Below are 16,322 nucleotides of genomic sequence, written 5' to 3' on the forward strand. Positions count from 1 at the left end.
CTGGCTACGGACAGACTTACAGCAGTCGACCGACTTTACGAACATTGACTAGCGTCATCTTGTAGCGGTTTGCGGGAATTAACCGGCACGCGTCAGTCTGTGCGTGACACGTGGGGAAACCCTTTTTTTTTAACTTTTCGCACTCCGCAGTAAGGACGTGGGCCTTTGACGAGTGCGGGTCTTGCGGGAGAAAGTACAGTAAGTACGCTACAATGCCCTCGCTACACCCGGCTCATTTCAAACGCTTCCCTATATTTCAGCTTAGTACTCCTGCTACTTATATAATAATAATAATAATAATAATAATAATAATAATAATAATAATAATAATAATAATAATAATAATAATAATAATAATAATAATAATAATAATAATAATCTTTATTTATTTGAGACGACAAGGTCTCGGATAGAAGGGCAAAAGACAGATGTGCTCTGCCTGACGGGACCTCAGCACCCGAATACACACACTCACAGCATGCAACAACGGAAGCAAAAACATAACACACTATCGTTACATACGGAACACAGTCTTATACAACGTAAACAACGGAACAAGCTGCAAACTCCTGCAATCATAAAGGAGAGTTCGTACAGATAAGGGAACCTCAGGATCATCGAAAATACTGTATAAACAACCTATTAATCATTAGGACAGGAAAGGACATTCTCTTTTAAAGACTTCTGGGGCACGCATTTCTGAATAATTTATATGGCGTGCGTATGTCTGTTGAGATGACTGGGAATTAAGTATGAAATAATTTGGGGTTCCGTAGTTGGGCCGCACAAGTGGAGTTCTGTAACGGTCGTGTCTTAAATTTGTGACGCACATTACTACTAGAGTGCTCTGTGTTCTCTGTATGACACTCGATCCATGTTCTTCTATGCTGCGTCGACTCTACCGACGACGGCGTTCGACGGCGCGTTCCGATGGCACGGTGGGACCAATTTTGCTGCGGTATGGCTGCTTGCTGGGCTAGTTGGTTCGTTTCAACTTATGTAACTCGGTCTGCATTGTCGTCCCTTCCTTACGTTTCGCTCTGTTAAATAAGTTTACTTTTACTGGCTGTTCTTTGACTTAAATTTGATGTCGACGACGCCGCCTCCCCGATCGAGAGTCATCCTAGAGCTCCCGTTAGCAGCTTCTCTTCTCTTCTATCTTTTTTTTAAGCAAAAGCACGAACAGAAAGAAAGGGAGCGAACAATCAACGCAGCGCAGACAAGGGAGTGAAACAGGGATTGTGACGCCTCCTTCGCTTGCCGTGACGGAGTCCTTTCTTTCGCAGCAGTTGCCTTATCTTATTTTTTGTTGTTACTGTTCGCCGTTCGCGGAGCTTACGTTATCACGAAGCTGCAACTGGCAGCCGAAATGCAGGAGGAGAACGAGAGTTAGAGAAAGAATGCTTTCTGCGCTGACTATACCATTAAAAAAAATAAAGGAACACGAGTCCCTCCCAAGCAATAAAGTTGGATGCTTGCGTCGATGCCTCTGCTGCGGTTAACGAAAGAGAACAGCGGCGATAAATGAACAAAAATAAAAAAAAGGTAAAGTCGCGACAAACAAATGAAGGAGATAGACTAGGGCAGGAAGGAGTGTCCAGATGAAATTTCGTCTCAGCCACGTCAGGAAATGAGCAACAGGAAGGCGAAAACGAGAGCGTTTTCACCTTCCTGTATCCGCCGTCTCTTTCTTTCTTTCCTTTTCGTTTCTTCGCCTCTATTTTCTTTCTTGCGTTCTTTTTGTGAGCGCGCTCACGGTGTCTTTGGGCCTTTTCACCTCCGCTGCCGAATCATTGAATATATATATATATATATATATATATATATATATATATATATATATATATATATATATATATTCTTTCAGGTGCTTTGTTCTTATCGCGCGCTTGGAATTCCAGCCTATTATGTCCGTCGATGTGACTGGGGGCGGCGGAGGATTTTGCTGTGAATTCTCATTACAACGAGATTGCTGTGTTCCAGTCACTGATTTGTCGGAGACTTTTAGTGGTCCCCCGTCGCATTTTTTGAACATTCGCTCTTTTCGTTGTAGCGAGCGGGAGCCATTCATGCCTCAGTATTTTTCGTCTTCTCTTCTCGATCACGGTTTTATATTCCTTCTTCTTTTTTTTGTGAGGAGTAAGTAGGTCTCACTTCTTTTTGAGGAAGTGAGCGTTCGAGCATCAACCCAAAGCTTATGAGCTGATGATAAAGAGAAGACAGAAAAGAAGAAGAAACCGAAATACGCCATATCTAATAGCAAAGACGCCCACCGTGCACAAATGGAGGTGTGGTATTTCGGCGGGTTTAAATGATAACCAAAAATATTGTATACTTTCTCCTATAACCCAACTCTGCCTTTCTTTCCTTGTGGAAACAGCTGTTGCGCGTACTTTATCGAGTCTTCGAAGCGTCCGTTGCTGTTGTTAACTACGTTAATCATCATCATCATCATCATCATCATCATCATCATCATCATCATCATCAATGTTATCATTGTTATCATCATCACTGTCTCTACATGTGGCAGTTATCAAAACGGTGCCTTTTAGTATGCAATTGCGATTGCATCAATAAAGCTTAAGTCACATATATCGCAAATTTTAAACGAGTTGCAAACATATCTTGGGGTGACCTGACACAGACTTGTTTTCGAGAGCAGGAGGAAAGGAATTGTTTTAGAAGATGAAAGAACAATCATATTTTTTTTTCTCCAGAGAAGCTACAACCCTAATAGAAGGGTGTTTTGTTTCAACCGTCACTTTTGTTGCAACTACGGCCGCTTTTATCGATGGATGAATCGCTTGGTATACAATGAAATGATTAACGATAAACGCTCCACTGCTCAGGCACTCACCTTGTGCCGGCGTCATTCCTTCATACATTCCTGTTGTTTAAAAGCTAATTGAGTGAATGGTCAGGGACAGACCCTAGCGCAGGCGTCTGCCCCTTAGCCTTCGCCATTAGCACTCTTTAGCGATTATCTGACCGCCTTGAAAGTGGGCAATGCGCACAGTCGGCGCCTCTAAATTCGGTTACCAGCGCACTAATATCCATCTCGTGGCACTGCATCCAAACAATTCTTGAAGAATAAGCAGTCGCGAAGTGGGCTGGACGAACAGAATGGATTCTGGACAGAACCTTCCACAACTGTTTGAAGAAGTTTCACCCTGGGTTGTCTCGCTCATATCCCTTGCGGTTCTCCTCTGGGTGTCTTCTTATACGTTTTTGAATCCACCAACGCCACTGAAGACATCCTCCCTCGCTGCTGTGCTTGACACAGCTACAGCTGCCCACCGCTGTTGCGGCTTCCCGTCGTAGCGCTATCGTTTCCTGTGTCTTCTAAGACAAACGTCACTGAAAGCGTACAGCATTTTAAAGGTGAAGTGACCTGATACCTACATCAGGACAAACTAACGAAGCAAACTGTCCCATATACCGGCGCTGTCCATTCTTGCGTCGTAGATTTACGACGAGCCTCCTCTTCTTTCGAGAACAGACTGAGGCTGCACCACGGCACGCTCCGAGACCACAGTAATGCGCAGGCCTCAAAGCCCGCCACGAAGGCCAGCACCGATGCAGATCGTACGAGTGCGACTACGGACGCTAACGCGGAGTGTTTACATTCAAGTTCCACCTCTATCGGCAGGCGGTCGGAAACGGGACGGCCCGCGAGCAAATCCGGGGGAAGCGAGACTGGCGCCAGTGCCACGAGGGGCCGCTACTTGTCACGCGCTTCGCCGAAGCGCACGTGAGTGAAACCGCGCGGGCTCGGCTCGGCGCAGGTGTCGCCGCCCTGGCGACCGGCGCACGCGAAGCGCGACTCCCGAATGGGGAGACCCCGCGGTGGAGCCGGCGGTGTGCTTCGTACGGGCGTATCCGGCGGCGCGAGCGGGCCGCTTTTCCCCCAGTTTTGCGATGTCGTGCGCTCGCGGCGGATCGTCGCAGCAACGAGTGCGGAACGACACCTCGACCCTCACGTGCTGTTTGCCTCAACGCATCGTTCGACAACGCGGAAGCGGCCAAGCCGTTGCCAAGCCGTGAATCGTGCTTTTTGTTGCGCTTTTCAAAGCATTTCCGCAACGTTCATCGCTTGCCACCTGGAAAGAGTGCGCGTCTTCGTTCGGCGTTCCGTGGACTGCCTCGCGAGCGAACAAACCAAGTGGTTGTCACCGATTCTAACACGTGGATTCGCCGAGTTTACACGGATCGTGTGTGGAGAACACGACGACATTTCAGCGGACAGTGTGTCTGATATTGCGCCCCTCCACCGCGACACTTGTATGCCGCCTGGTTTGTTCTCGGCCTTCCTTTTAGCTTTGGACTTTACTGCACAAGGCCAGCCATTCGAAACAAACGCTGTGGGCCAACGTATCCGGTAACGAACCCAGCTCCTTTCGCCGGCGAAATTCGATTTTAGAGTGGAAACTATTGTGTTCAAGTGCTGCCTCTATATACGTTCAACTTCCATTGAAACCACAACTGTCCCGTGCCACGTCGCTTGAGGACGAAAGTTCTCGAGTTCGCGTTGTCGTTGGAGTGCGGGGTGCCTCGCTATAACGGAGTGTTCGTGTGTCGTCTTCGTGCTTCTACACGGCTGCGAAAGCTGCCCAATTTAGGAACGTCTCGCTTCAACTTCGCCTCAACGTTAAGCTGCACTTGAGCGCCTCAGCTCAGGCATCTTCTACCTCATCACTGCTAGGAATACTTTTGTGGTATTCGGCCTCTGCACGCTTGGTTATTGATTCGACGTAGTTGTCATCGCGCTCTACCGGTGAAAACGGCGGCAAAACATTCTTCTTTCCTCTGCTGAAGGCGAACGCAGTCGAGGATCCGGACAGCGATAAAGAAGGTTTATCAATGCAAACTACAACACGGGAAAAAGTGAAAGGCGAAAGTGGCGACAAGTTTGATTTCCACGACAGGCCGTGCAATTCAACGTAAGCCACTTCGTTAGCACCGAAAACGAAAGACAAGGTAGGCTACTTGCACGAGTGCGCTTAGTGACAGAAAAAAATTTTTTTTTTTTTGCGGAAGCCAGTCGAAATCAACGAGGTGTCAATTTGGCTGGGAACTTTAAGGTCAACAAACGGGTGTGTGCAGTTGGTTTCACCAGGTGAGAACGCCATCATGCGAGGCTTGACAGAGTGCCGGAAGACAGCATAGCCCAGTAGCAAAAGGCCGAACCACAAGAAAAGGGCCTGCTTCGAGAAAAAGAAACAAGGAAGAACAAGTTCTTCAAGCGGCGCCTCGGCGCAAACAGCAGACATCGCTTTCGGCGCGGGCCGACTTCGTTCCGACCACTCAAAAGGACAGCCTGACTTGCGCCATGGGCGAGCCGATGTCGGTCGTTTGGCGGGTGCTTTCGCGACGCAAGACTCCTATGAGTCCCGAGGGACGCGAGCACAGCAGCGGCCGGACCGGTAGCCCCCTCACGGTCGTCGACGTCACGTGCCTAGGTGAGTGCTGTTGGACCATGACGCGCGGGGGTGGATAAGCGGTGGCGGTACCGTTGGAGCGTGTACTACTCACTCCTCCCTCCCCCCCACCCTTCTTCTTTACCGTGTTTCCCCACTTTATGCCCGCACGAGCTGCGATGCTGAAACGGGGCACACGGATAGTCGGGGGCAAAGCGCGCACACGTCAGCGCGTTTGCAATGGCAACGCCGCTCGACCGTACTGCTACTGTTGCTGCGCGGATACGATAACTCGCGTTGTGAAATGCTCCTTCTACGTTTTTTTTTCATCTAGTTACGCACTCCGAGCACGCACGCAAGCATGCGCAGGTGTACACGTGAAAGCCCCCGCGGTTCTCTGTCGCTCTGCCTCGACCGCGCGCTCCTTTATTGTCCCGGTTTTATTGAAACGCTGGCCGCCTTTTATCTCGAAGTTGCAGCGTTTTATCACTCCTCGACGCTGCGAGCCTGTGGGAAAAAGACGCGAGGAACTGGCCCGTTTTAAAGCCGCGTCGAGCCATTATAAGGCGCGCGAAAGGAGAGCTGCGGAGGCACGCACCCTCGTTCTCCTAAAAAAAAAAAAAAGAAAGCCGTGATGCTTTGAAAGCCGTTTGCTGGGTTTCGTTTGTGTCTTTATTTATTTTCTAGTCGTAAAGACAATCGGTGATTCAAAGCTTTTGTAGTTTTATTTGGGAACGCGTGGTAAGATGCGACAGGGCTACTCGGTTTCTGTTCTTCGCGTGTGACCCAGCGACACGTTTTTCTTTCATTTTTATCCTAAAATATCGCACCAGCCTTGTGGTGCGGACAGGTTATATTGTTTATGACAGTTTGTTATTTAGCTACGTATAAATTGTCTCTTTGCTATAACGCGCGCCGTTCCCTTTTCTCCCCTTCCTCCATCTGACAGAAAATAAACGTAAGAGGCTTCTCCGCAGGAAGACCATTACAACAGCGAAGCCAGCTTTACAAGCGATTATCGGCAGAAAATATTGGTGTTCCAATTTCTGTGTTCTTTCTTTCTTTCTTTCTTTCTTTCTTTCTTTTCTTTAATTTCTTCTTTCTTTCTTTCTTTAATTTCTTCTTTCTCACTTTCGTTCTTTACATATTTAAAATGCCATAGCTGCTTGTAAGCACACCCAGAAAGATGCTCGTGACATGGGAAAGTTGGTAAAAATTCGCATCGACAGTCGCCTCACAATGTCGGTAACACGACAAACCGCAGAATCTGCTGGCTGACACAAGAATCATGACGCATAAGCTTGTGGCCGACCACCACACAACAAGCCATTTCATTTCGAGCATAAGTTTGGTGACTTGTGACAAAAACGGTGCTCTGCGAAAAAAATAAAGATCGGCAGCATGTTACACTCCTGTTACACGTGAAGGCGAAAGCCTGCTGCAAACGTGGTAATGCACTAAGTTATACCATCGGAGGAGTCAGACTTCTTGCAAGGCATAACGAACCGCAGTGTGAAGGAAACATATGGCGCTTCAGGTGGACCTCCTCAACGACACATGCGAGCACCTAATGCACTACCTAAAGGTCCTTTCGTTTTTCTCTTCCTTCCTTCCTTCCTTCCTTCCTTTGTTCTTTGTTCTTTTTTTTGCTTTCGTTCGTTCTTTTGGTCTTTCCTTCTTTCGTTTCTTCATTCAAATTCAGCCACAGCATTTTTGCATGCTTACGCGGGTATGAGCCATTCCTCATGATGATATTTTTTGCATCACTGGACTAGACGCCGCTTTTTTCAAGTATGAGCCATTGCAAAGAGCCAGTTATGGCTTTCGCCCTTAAGAAATGTGATCGGAGTATATTTCCCTGAAATTTTTGTCTAACTAACGTAGATAGATTTGGTGCCTGACTTTTTCGAAGCTGCGTTTATTTAATAGTACCACATTCGGACGTATTTTACGACACTGCATTTAATGGCCGCATGTAGTGTTGACCAAATAATCTTACCGATCATGGGGTCTGAGAAAGAGCTGAATATATCCGCTGCCTCACAACTCAGCCTGGTATATGCGAACAACATTCTGATAAACAGTTTTACTAACTACTGATACAAGCTACTCAGAAATTCAACGTTTCCTGAGATCCCATGGTCCGCAAACTTCTTTTGGTCGGTGGTACGCTTATCCTTTCGTGAAGGGCATGTGCCACGAACTGGTGGGATACGTTTACGGCTAGCCGTTAGTTTCAACTAGTCCTTTAGCTTCGTCGGTGTTGTCCACACAGCTGTGTCCGAAACAATATTCGAGAGAAATAACTACACCGTATTCACTCTTTTCGCATCTGACGACAAAATGCGCCAGAGCGAAGAGTGCTGTAAGACAGAAAAGGATAAACGATAAAGGAAATACGGGAATGTCGCTGCATCTGGCCTTTTACCCGGAGACAAGAACACTACCAACGTTTCTGTACGACGGCAAATTTGATTCCAGGTCATAGAATTGTTTGCAGCCTGCTTGAGCTACACAAAAGTGCACAGGCTGGGTAAACGAGTTGCATCGTTAAAATTCGTCCACGGTACGTGTACCTACGTACACGATCTCTGTAATCTGCACTTAACACTTATCTCCTGTACTTAGCTCTCTTGATTATCATAACTCCGTACTTAGCTATTTGCACTCAATAGCATCATCTAACCCTCCCGCCTCATCCCCCCCCCCCCCGCCACAAACACCTCCCCTTCTCCGCATGCACACATACACTTTATTATTTCCTACCCCTACCACGTTTCCCTTTCGCGGCACAGCAGGAATTCCGACTTGCGCGCATATTTAGCAGAACGTTTCCGATTCGCCCCGGTTTCCAAGGCGTTCCTACCTAATGGACGGTGCAAGGTATTCACGCGATCGCCGCGGAATTTCTCGCGCAATCATCTTCGCGTGGATCGCACAAAGGAGAGAGAGAACCACGTGATAGCACTGCGCGAAAAATAAACGTCGGTGGTACAGCTATGTGAACCTCGACTTACGGGGACGGCGGAAGCGAGACGGCAGTTTCGTTGTCGTCCTTCCACGCGGCGCGCACACTAATGCCGCGCCGTTAACGTTGCACCGTTCCCCCGATGTCATCGGGAAATCTCATCAAGAAACTCAGTCCGCGAGCGCTAGCTGGTTCGAGACGCTTTTTTGGAGAAACACACCTGGATATCGGCGAGCGGAGAGCGTATCACTCGGGTGCTTTCACACGCTGTGTAGCAATATTATTTTGCGCCGTTTAACATTGTCGCGCAATCTTTTCTTTTTCGTAATTTATTTCGGAGCCATAACGAGCGAACCGTTATTAGCGCTCTGCACATTGACTCGCAGAAGAAGGAAAAGAGAAAAAAAAAAAGCTTCCTTCTGACAACCGTTAGCGATCAACGTAGAAGCCCGTTTTAAAGGCCCATTTCCAGCTAATTTTAACTTTAACATTTTTTTTCTGGTTCTCCTTTATCGCTTAGCCATACCCGCATCTTCGCCTTTCGCTCTGTTGCTGGAAAAAAAATCATAGTTGCAGAGTTCATACAACGTTAAATAAATTATGGAACGACCAACAACGCGAGCACCGAGCAGAGTTTCACAGCCGACTGCGCCGGAAGGGCAATAATGTAAAGTTATGTGCGACGTTAGAAACCAGTGCTTAAATAAAAGTTCAGAAAAGAAAAGTGGCAAGAAAAAAAAAGAATAAGACTGAAAGAGAAGAGTACCCGCTGCTCTCGCTTTAGTTGGTACATTTTGGTTGGCAGCGAATCAACACCTCTCAAGCCTCGCACCTTTGCAGCGATATAGAGTTCCCGGGGTAGTGGGTTGGCTGCTCGACGACAGGAGTAATAAAGGTAGACCACACTCAACAACTCCTCGCGCGCTTCCGCTCAAATATTAAGCACTCCACGGCGCAATACGTACGTAATTGCGCCGCGAGCTTATCCCGAAAGCGAGAGCGGAGGTTCCTTAATATTCGCGTTTACTCAGAACTGCGCAAGCTCTGGCCGGGTTGCGCCGGTGCTCTAATTACGCCAAGCAAAGACGTTTCTTTTTTTTTTACGGGTTCTCGCGTGTGCTACCGGCTGGCGTTGCTGCAGACTGTCGCGCTGTTTCGAAGCCACAGAATTATGGCGTTCGCTCCCGTTTCACGTGTGACAGAAGTGCGGAGGGACACTCTGAGGAGCATAGCGGTATCTGTTTTTTTTTTTTTTTTTGGCGTCGGCTGGGGGGTAAGGGAGAGTGTACGTGACCTACTTTGAGAAATAAAAGGAAAGCCAGTAGACTTTAAAGGATTGCCGCAAGACACGGTCGCACGCGCGCAAGTCTTAGGAATCGGAATGTTGATGTTTACCTGAAGATTGAGAGAGGAGGGAGGGCGGGGGCGTAAAAACCACGATGAAGTATTGACCAAAAATCGGAGGATTGTGACAAGCGGAAGGTAAGAATAGATTAATCAGTAGTTTTATCGTCGTTTTAAATACGTAAAATGGGAACAAGACGCGCATAAGCAAACCCTAAATAAGCACTGCAGTTGTACTAACTGCTCGTGGGGACATACTTGAATGATGATAATGATGAAGAGTTTGCTCATGTCCTCTTATCGCGCGCTCTTAGGTGAGCGGCGACAAGTGAAGTGAAATGACTTGCAGTACATGAAAATAGTATACACGAATAAGGCTGAGCTTGTTAAGCTATGTGATCGTACAAATAGACTCCACAGTGCAAATCACTGAGAGGTCCTTATTCAAAGTTTAACTAGTACTGGTGTATCCAGCCTTGATTAGCCTTCCCCTGCTCTAGTGCAGAGTAAGCGTTGAGTACAATTAAATAAATAAATCACCACTTTTAAATGTTGCGAGTACGCCATAAAGTATCCATCTGTCCGTATATTGAGTGGGCTTTTTCAAACGCACTACCCACATCAGACCGGCAAGCGCGCAAGAACTAATGGCTCGCTGCTGCCGACACACCTAATCGTGAATAATCAGTCACAGCATTACTGCAACGAAGGACTTCCAGTGACATAACGATGTGACATCGCACGAATAAGCACGCATGACCTAACACGAAATGACCTAACACATGACCTAACACGAAATCACACCACGCACGTCATGCGACCATCCAACGCGGCAGGTGAAAACTGTCGCATAACAAGAAAAAAAAAATATGTGTAACGACTCGGGCAACGAAGCGTCGGTAATTCCTTGACGCGCTGGCTTAACGCAGGGTGTCTAACTGGCGCAAAATACGACAGCGCACGAATTGGAACCGCGCTGTGCAAAAGGCAATGCGACGCAATGCGACATGACGTCGTGCCACATCATACGACATCGTTATATATATATATATATATATATATATATATATATATATATATATATATATATATATATATATATATATATATATATATATATATATATATATATATATATATAGAAAACAACGCGTCACAAGGGAATGCTGTGCACGACGAAAAATAACACAAGTGGCGCCACTCATCATCACCTCGGGACAAAACAAAAACTTGTCATCTTTGGGTCACGGAGTCGGAGCACGCAGCCGCTGTAGGCAGAGGCCTGTCGTCAGCGCCCTTCAGCATTTTTATGCGGATGCTATGCTATATTTGTCTGACTACGTGCGGTATTACCTGATTTTTCTGCTCGGCACTTTTGATTATTTGCTTTTACGTGTTGACGAGCTTTCCACGGTCAGGTTTACGCGCAAATATAGAAGCAGCGTACACGTATATAGACGGAACGACTATAGTGTGCACTTCCCATGTTCAATGTGGCCGGTGACTGTCCTTGCTTCCGCCGATGTTGCCCGTATATCAACACTGGTTGGGTGCTTTTGACTTGTGTTCGTAAGGTGCAGTGTGCTCTTGATATTCTCTTCTTGCTTTTCTTTTCCTTTTTTTTAATTTTTGCCTAAGAATAGGGGTCCCGGGGTTTTGGAAAATTGGTTCTTAAGATGCCTGCCTCGCTATTTTTATATAATGAAAAAATAAAGAAAAAAAAAAAACAGGAGCAAAAATGATAATGAACGCAGCTTGCCTCGACACAGCTTCTGTAGATCGCAGCTTATAGCGCCGCGAACACCGAGGCACGACAAACGCCGTCGCGACGCCTTTTGGGAAGAACACGCAGCGACCCGGTACTATTAGCGCCGCGCCTTCGACCGCGTATGCAAATTCCGGGCGCTCTCTCTGCCTACCCGGACTGGCCTCCCGTGCTCGCTCACCCGCTGACCGCCAGAAAACGAGGGAGATTGCGCGACCTCCCCTCCGACGTCGTGCCATGGCCGCGACGAAGGGGTACCACCCGCGGGCTGCAGGCTCTCTCACCTTTTAACCCACCACGCAACTTGCGAACTTCTGCAGCCAGCCCCCTCCCCCTTCTTTTTTTGAATAAACCTGGAAGGAAAACGAGAGAGGTGGGGGTAGGAAAAGATAGCTAAAGGAACAGCCAACACAAGCACCTTCTGTAATGAAATGGCGGACATACGCGTCAGTCGCCATCCACCACCGGCGCCGCTATGCGCTCCCCACAGCCACGCGCTGGCCGACCTCGCGTGGACGGTAATGCGAATTTAATGACCGCGTCGTCCGCTGCAGCGTCGCGTCGCCCACATAGCTTGCGCCGCCCCACCCTCCCACCGGCCCCAACCCATCTCTTGCGCTTGCTTGTAGCCGGCTTGGGCCGCCCCCTACCATCGTTGTCGCCGTGGACTGGCCATATTTTTTTCATTTCTTTTTCTAACATTCTTTCTTCATTTCTGACCACATTTTCATCTTATCCTTACCCTCTTTCGCTTCTGCGCAATTAACGCGTGGCGCTTTTTTAGTTGCATTAACTTTTTTTCTTTTTTCGAGGCCGCCATGTATGTATATAGATCCTCCCTTCTTTTTTTATCGTTCCTCGTTGCCTGTCCCGCACCGGTCTCAGCTTCGTTCCAACAACCCTGTTCTTCCTGTTACTAAATGAGTGGCGGGGATCACGTGCACTGCTACACGGTTCTTGCGGCCGCATCGAAAATGACTTCGCGAAACCTCGAACACAAACTGCGGCCCTCCCCTTGTAGCCGCAACTTCTCGCGGTGACCTCTGCCCTCCGCTGTGCTCATTAAAACCTCTTTCGGCGTTTCACCTCCGGTTGACACTTTGTGTTCACATTTTTCGCTCCATTCGCACGTTTCATTCGTTCTTTCGTTTCATCTAGAATGCGGGTAGGGGGCAAAGGGCAACTTGCCCGGTCCCGCAGTCGTTCACGCTGTAAATTTTCTTCCGCGCAGGTGTTGTTGTCGTGAAACCGCCAAAGCGGAGGAGGACTTACCGCGCTAGGTGCGGTGCTTAAATAGTCGGGTCCAGAGAAGGGGCGAAACTGCGATGTAAGCATGAACGCGTAGCTTGCTACACGGAACACATCGTGAGACGACACTCGATGCGTTGTCAAATGGACGTCGTGCGCGAAGGGTTAGCGAGTTGGGCTCCTTGGTGCACGTTTACTGAGGAGAATGGCAACGCGACACACGCAGTGAGACGGACGCTTAAGAGGAGGGCCGCTCGTTTTTTATGTCCTACTTACTTGATGCAGGTCTGTTGTCGTCCAGCTTGCACATTTGGCAACGCTTTATAGACGTTCTTCTGAATATACGGCCCGATTAGGGCACCCCAAAACCATAATTAGGTCATGGAGGATAACAAAGAAGCCTATGGAGAAGTTGGGTCCCGCTCATCAAGCGATGGGACTAAAAAAGAAAAATGTCGCAGTTTCGTCCGAAAGGCGAAGCATTTATTGCGGTAGCAAATTAGTGGACAGCTATACGAAGTAAGGGTAGTAGTTTTATCGACTGTATAAACTTGTAAACGTAGACATATTAACTAAATTAACAAGCATGGTGTCACGCGTGCGCAAGCCAACATGAGCACATCTCGCTCGATGATCGCGGAAACTCGCCGTCAAAACGCAGCAGTGAGGAAACGCGGCAGCAGCGGCGAGCGAATTGGCCTTCATGCAGCCGCTTGCATCAACGCGAACTACGCCGCGAAAACACTGCGCAGAGCGGTCTCTGTACTCGTCGCAGATGGCTTTCAAGATACAGCGGCCGGGCCGGGCGCGTGCGTCCGCCCGGGCCGCCCGGAGTAGAACGCGCTTCCCCACCCTGCCCTCCCCCCGAAGCCTTGCGCGCGACGGAAGGCGGCGCGCTTCCTTTCCGACTTCCACCGTTGCGCGCGAGATTGAGCCGCCATCGCACGCTCAAACACCCTCGCCGCGACTCACCCTCGTACGCTTTCATTCTCACACACGGCGCGCGGCGACGATTTTATCGCCCTTGGACTTTATTCGGCTCCTCACGGCGACGCCGACGTTGACGCCGACGGCAGAAATGCACCTGGAGTGCCCATATAATTGCTATCGCAATAAAACAATGGACGCTATCTTTAGTGACACAAAAACAGTGGCGTGGATGAGAGAAAAAATAAGAATGGGGAGCCGATGTTCTAGTCCAGAGTAAAGAATGAAGAGCTAGAGCTGGAGTGGTGCTGTAATGCGGGAAGCATATAACCTGTCGTAAGTCTGACTAATAAAAACGACTGCCGTGCTAAAGGCAACGCGGTCGTGAACGGCATAGGATAATTTGGTACGACGGGATTGGGGGAGTCATATAAGGGTGAAGTCGGCTGATGGGAGACCGGGGTTATCGGACACAGCTGGGAGAGGCATTCGCCCAGGCAGTGGGCAAAAATTAGTACGACAATAGTGGCGATGATGATATTGAAGTAGCGTCATTGCAATGATGCAGCATCTTAAATGACGAGAGAATACAAAAGCACTGTACACAGCACATTACTGAGAACGTCGAAACGACACAGAACAATGTCACGTCACGACCCCCTCCAAGAGGTAACGAACAGAACTCAGTCAGCGCTGAACGCAACTGTGCTCGCGGTTTTGCGACCACACTTTGGTGTGCCGAGCACAGGTACAGTTAGTTAAATCAGAGAACACCAACTGAAGAGCCATGTTCGGTTCCTTTGTCGGGAACCCAACCGGCGTCATTCAGTTCGGAGCTCTGTTTTCTCCACTGCACTCGTTTCACTCCCTCACCACCATAAACGAGGGTCAGCTGAATGAGGGCGTACATCGTCTACTCCTCGACAGTCCTGAACACGCTGCGTATTCTACCTGCGTCGACGTTTGTTACTCGCTGGTCTTCTCGGCCCGTGGTAATGTAAAGCAACACACCGGGAAGTGGTGAACTTTTTTGAGCCTGTTCGCGGGATTTCATCAACGATTTCGCTCTTGCAACTGATGCAGAGGAGATTGTGAGCGAACTGGTAAGCGAAAAAAAAAAAAGAACAACCCAGATGATTGCATGTCTCAAGGTGACTTGAAGTCGCTCCGTTAATTTTCATATCCACAAAGAAAACCACCTGCAACCTCGCCAGCGCCGCCCCCAGGGCGGGTACATGGAAGCTTTATTATTCGTATCTTTCTTAGCTCCCCACTTTCGCCTAGCCTACGCCACTTGTGGTTGCCAATGCAAACTTATTAAGAGAAAGAAAGAACGCGAAGTAGTAGCGTCCGGAAGGATGTATCTCTAACTGCAATCTACATAGGTTCTGAAGTTGCGTCTCATTACGAGCGACTGCCTAGTATTGAGAGCATCGACACTCTTTTCACCATGACTGCTGACAAGGAAACAGTATTTGCAGCGTATGGCTGCGTGTTAATCCCTTTGCACTCGCTTTGGCCGCGGTCTTTCTTTTCCTTTTTCGTTTTGCAGTCGGAAGATGGGTCGACGGAAAAGAAGGCACGATAAGACGAACGCCGAGCCCTTTTAGCCCGCGCATCCGCGTTCGCTGCGACGGTAAATCCATCTATCTGACGCGTGCCGTAAGGCAGGTGCTCTCTCAGTCAAGACGACCCGGAAAACAAAACAGGGCAGGAGTGTAGCCAAGATTGAATATCTTTTGGAAAGAATAACAGGGGAACTCGAGGAACAATTTCAAAAGTAAGCGTGTCGTTTCGTATATGCCAGCCGGATTTTCACGAACGGACGTGGACGAGGCAGGCCCGCGGGGAGTGAGGGGAGGAGAGAAACGATAAAAGGAGAGAGGTCACGGGGCTCTGTGAAGGTGAACGCCGGAAGGCCGTGTCACGGGAAAACAAAATAACGACGAAAACTGGAAGCACGGAAAAAGGATTTGCGCCCGGCGAGCTGCTCCTGCAAATAAATCCCTCGAGAATAAACGGGCATCGTTCATCGCTGGCGCGAAGGCGTGGCAGGTCGGTACTTTTCTCGCAATTCGAGAACAGAGAGAAAAGACAGCTAAGGAAAAAAAATGAAATAGAACTAGAACAAACTATATATCGAAAGTGCGGTGCAGGTGTAGCAAGAGAAGCAGCCGTGAGGGGGATAGGATGCAGAGCATTGAAATAGCTGAACGGTTGAAAAATAAATAAAGAAACCGTAAGGGGCTTGAAATTGACACGGATAGATGGATAGGTGCGCATGTTTGCTTACTCCTCCTCGATGGCTCCGCAGAAGCTAGCGAATTCGCAAAGACAGAATAGGAAAAAAGCGGATTTTTCAACGAGGAGAAAGCTAGGCGGGGGAATGAAGGGGGGGGGGGGGGGACATCCTGAGGTTGATGTCTTGCTGACAAGCCCAGGTGCTTGTAGACCGCATATGGAACGACGGGGGTTAAGTGAATTTTGATCGCTGCCGTGTTTTTTCCGCGAGATCCGCATTGCAAAAGCAGCCCTTGCGTTTCGTGAACACGGGGTCGGCTGGAGTCGAAGAGGTAGAAAGCGTGCTTTCCTTAAATTTATTTTTTAGTTATTATTATTACATCCTTCTTTTTGGATTTTTAAGAACAGTGCG

The 16,322-nt window shown here is 48.4% G+C and overlaps 1 protein-coding gene across 1 annotated transcript in view; it reads left to right on the top strand.

Annotated features, from left to right (window-relative positions):
• Positions 1 to 3,868: 3,868 nt before the first annotated feature.
• LOC126547246 (high affinity cationic amino acid transporter 1-like) overlaps positions 3,869 to 16,322 on the top strand; it is a 442,489-nt gene continuing 430,035 nt past the window's right edge. The window contains exon 1 of the mRNA XM_050195200.2: positions 3,869 to 5,459. Within this exon, the coding sequence (XP_050051157.1) occupies positions 5,330 to 5,459 (130 nt within the window). The 5' untranslated portion in view covers positions 3,869 to 5,329. The remainder of the gene's footprint in view (positions 5,460 to 16,322) is intronic.

Source organism: Dermacentor andersoni, chromosome 3 (assembly GCF_023375885.2).
Source record: "Dermacentor andersoni chromosome 3, qqDerAnde1_hic_scaffold, whole genome shotgun sequence".
NCBI lineage: Eukaryota > Metazoa > Arthropoda > Arachnida > Ixodida > Ixodidae > Dermacentor > Dermacentor andersoni.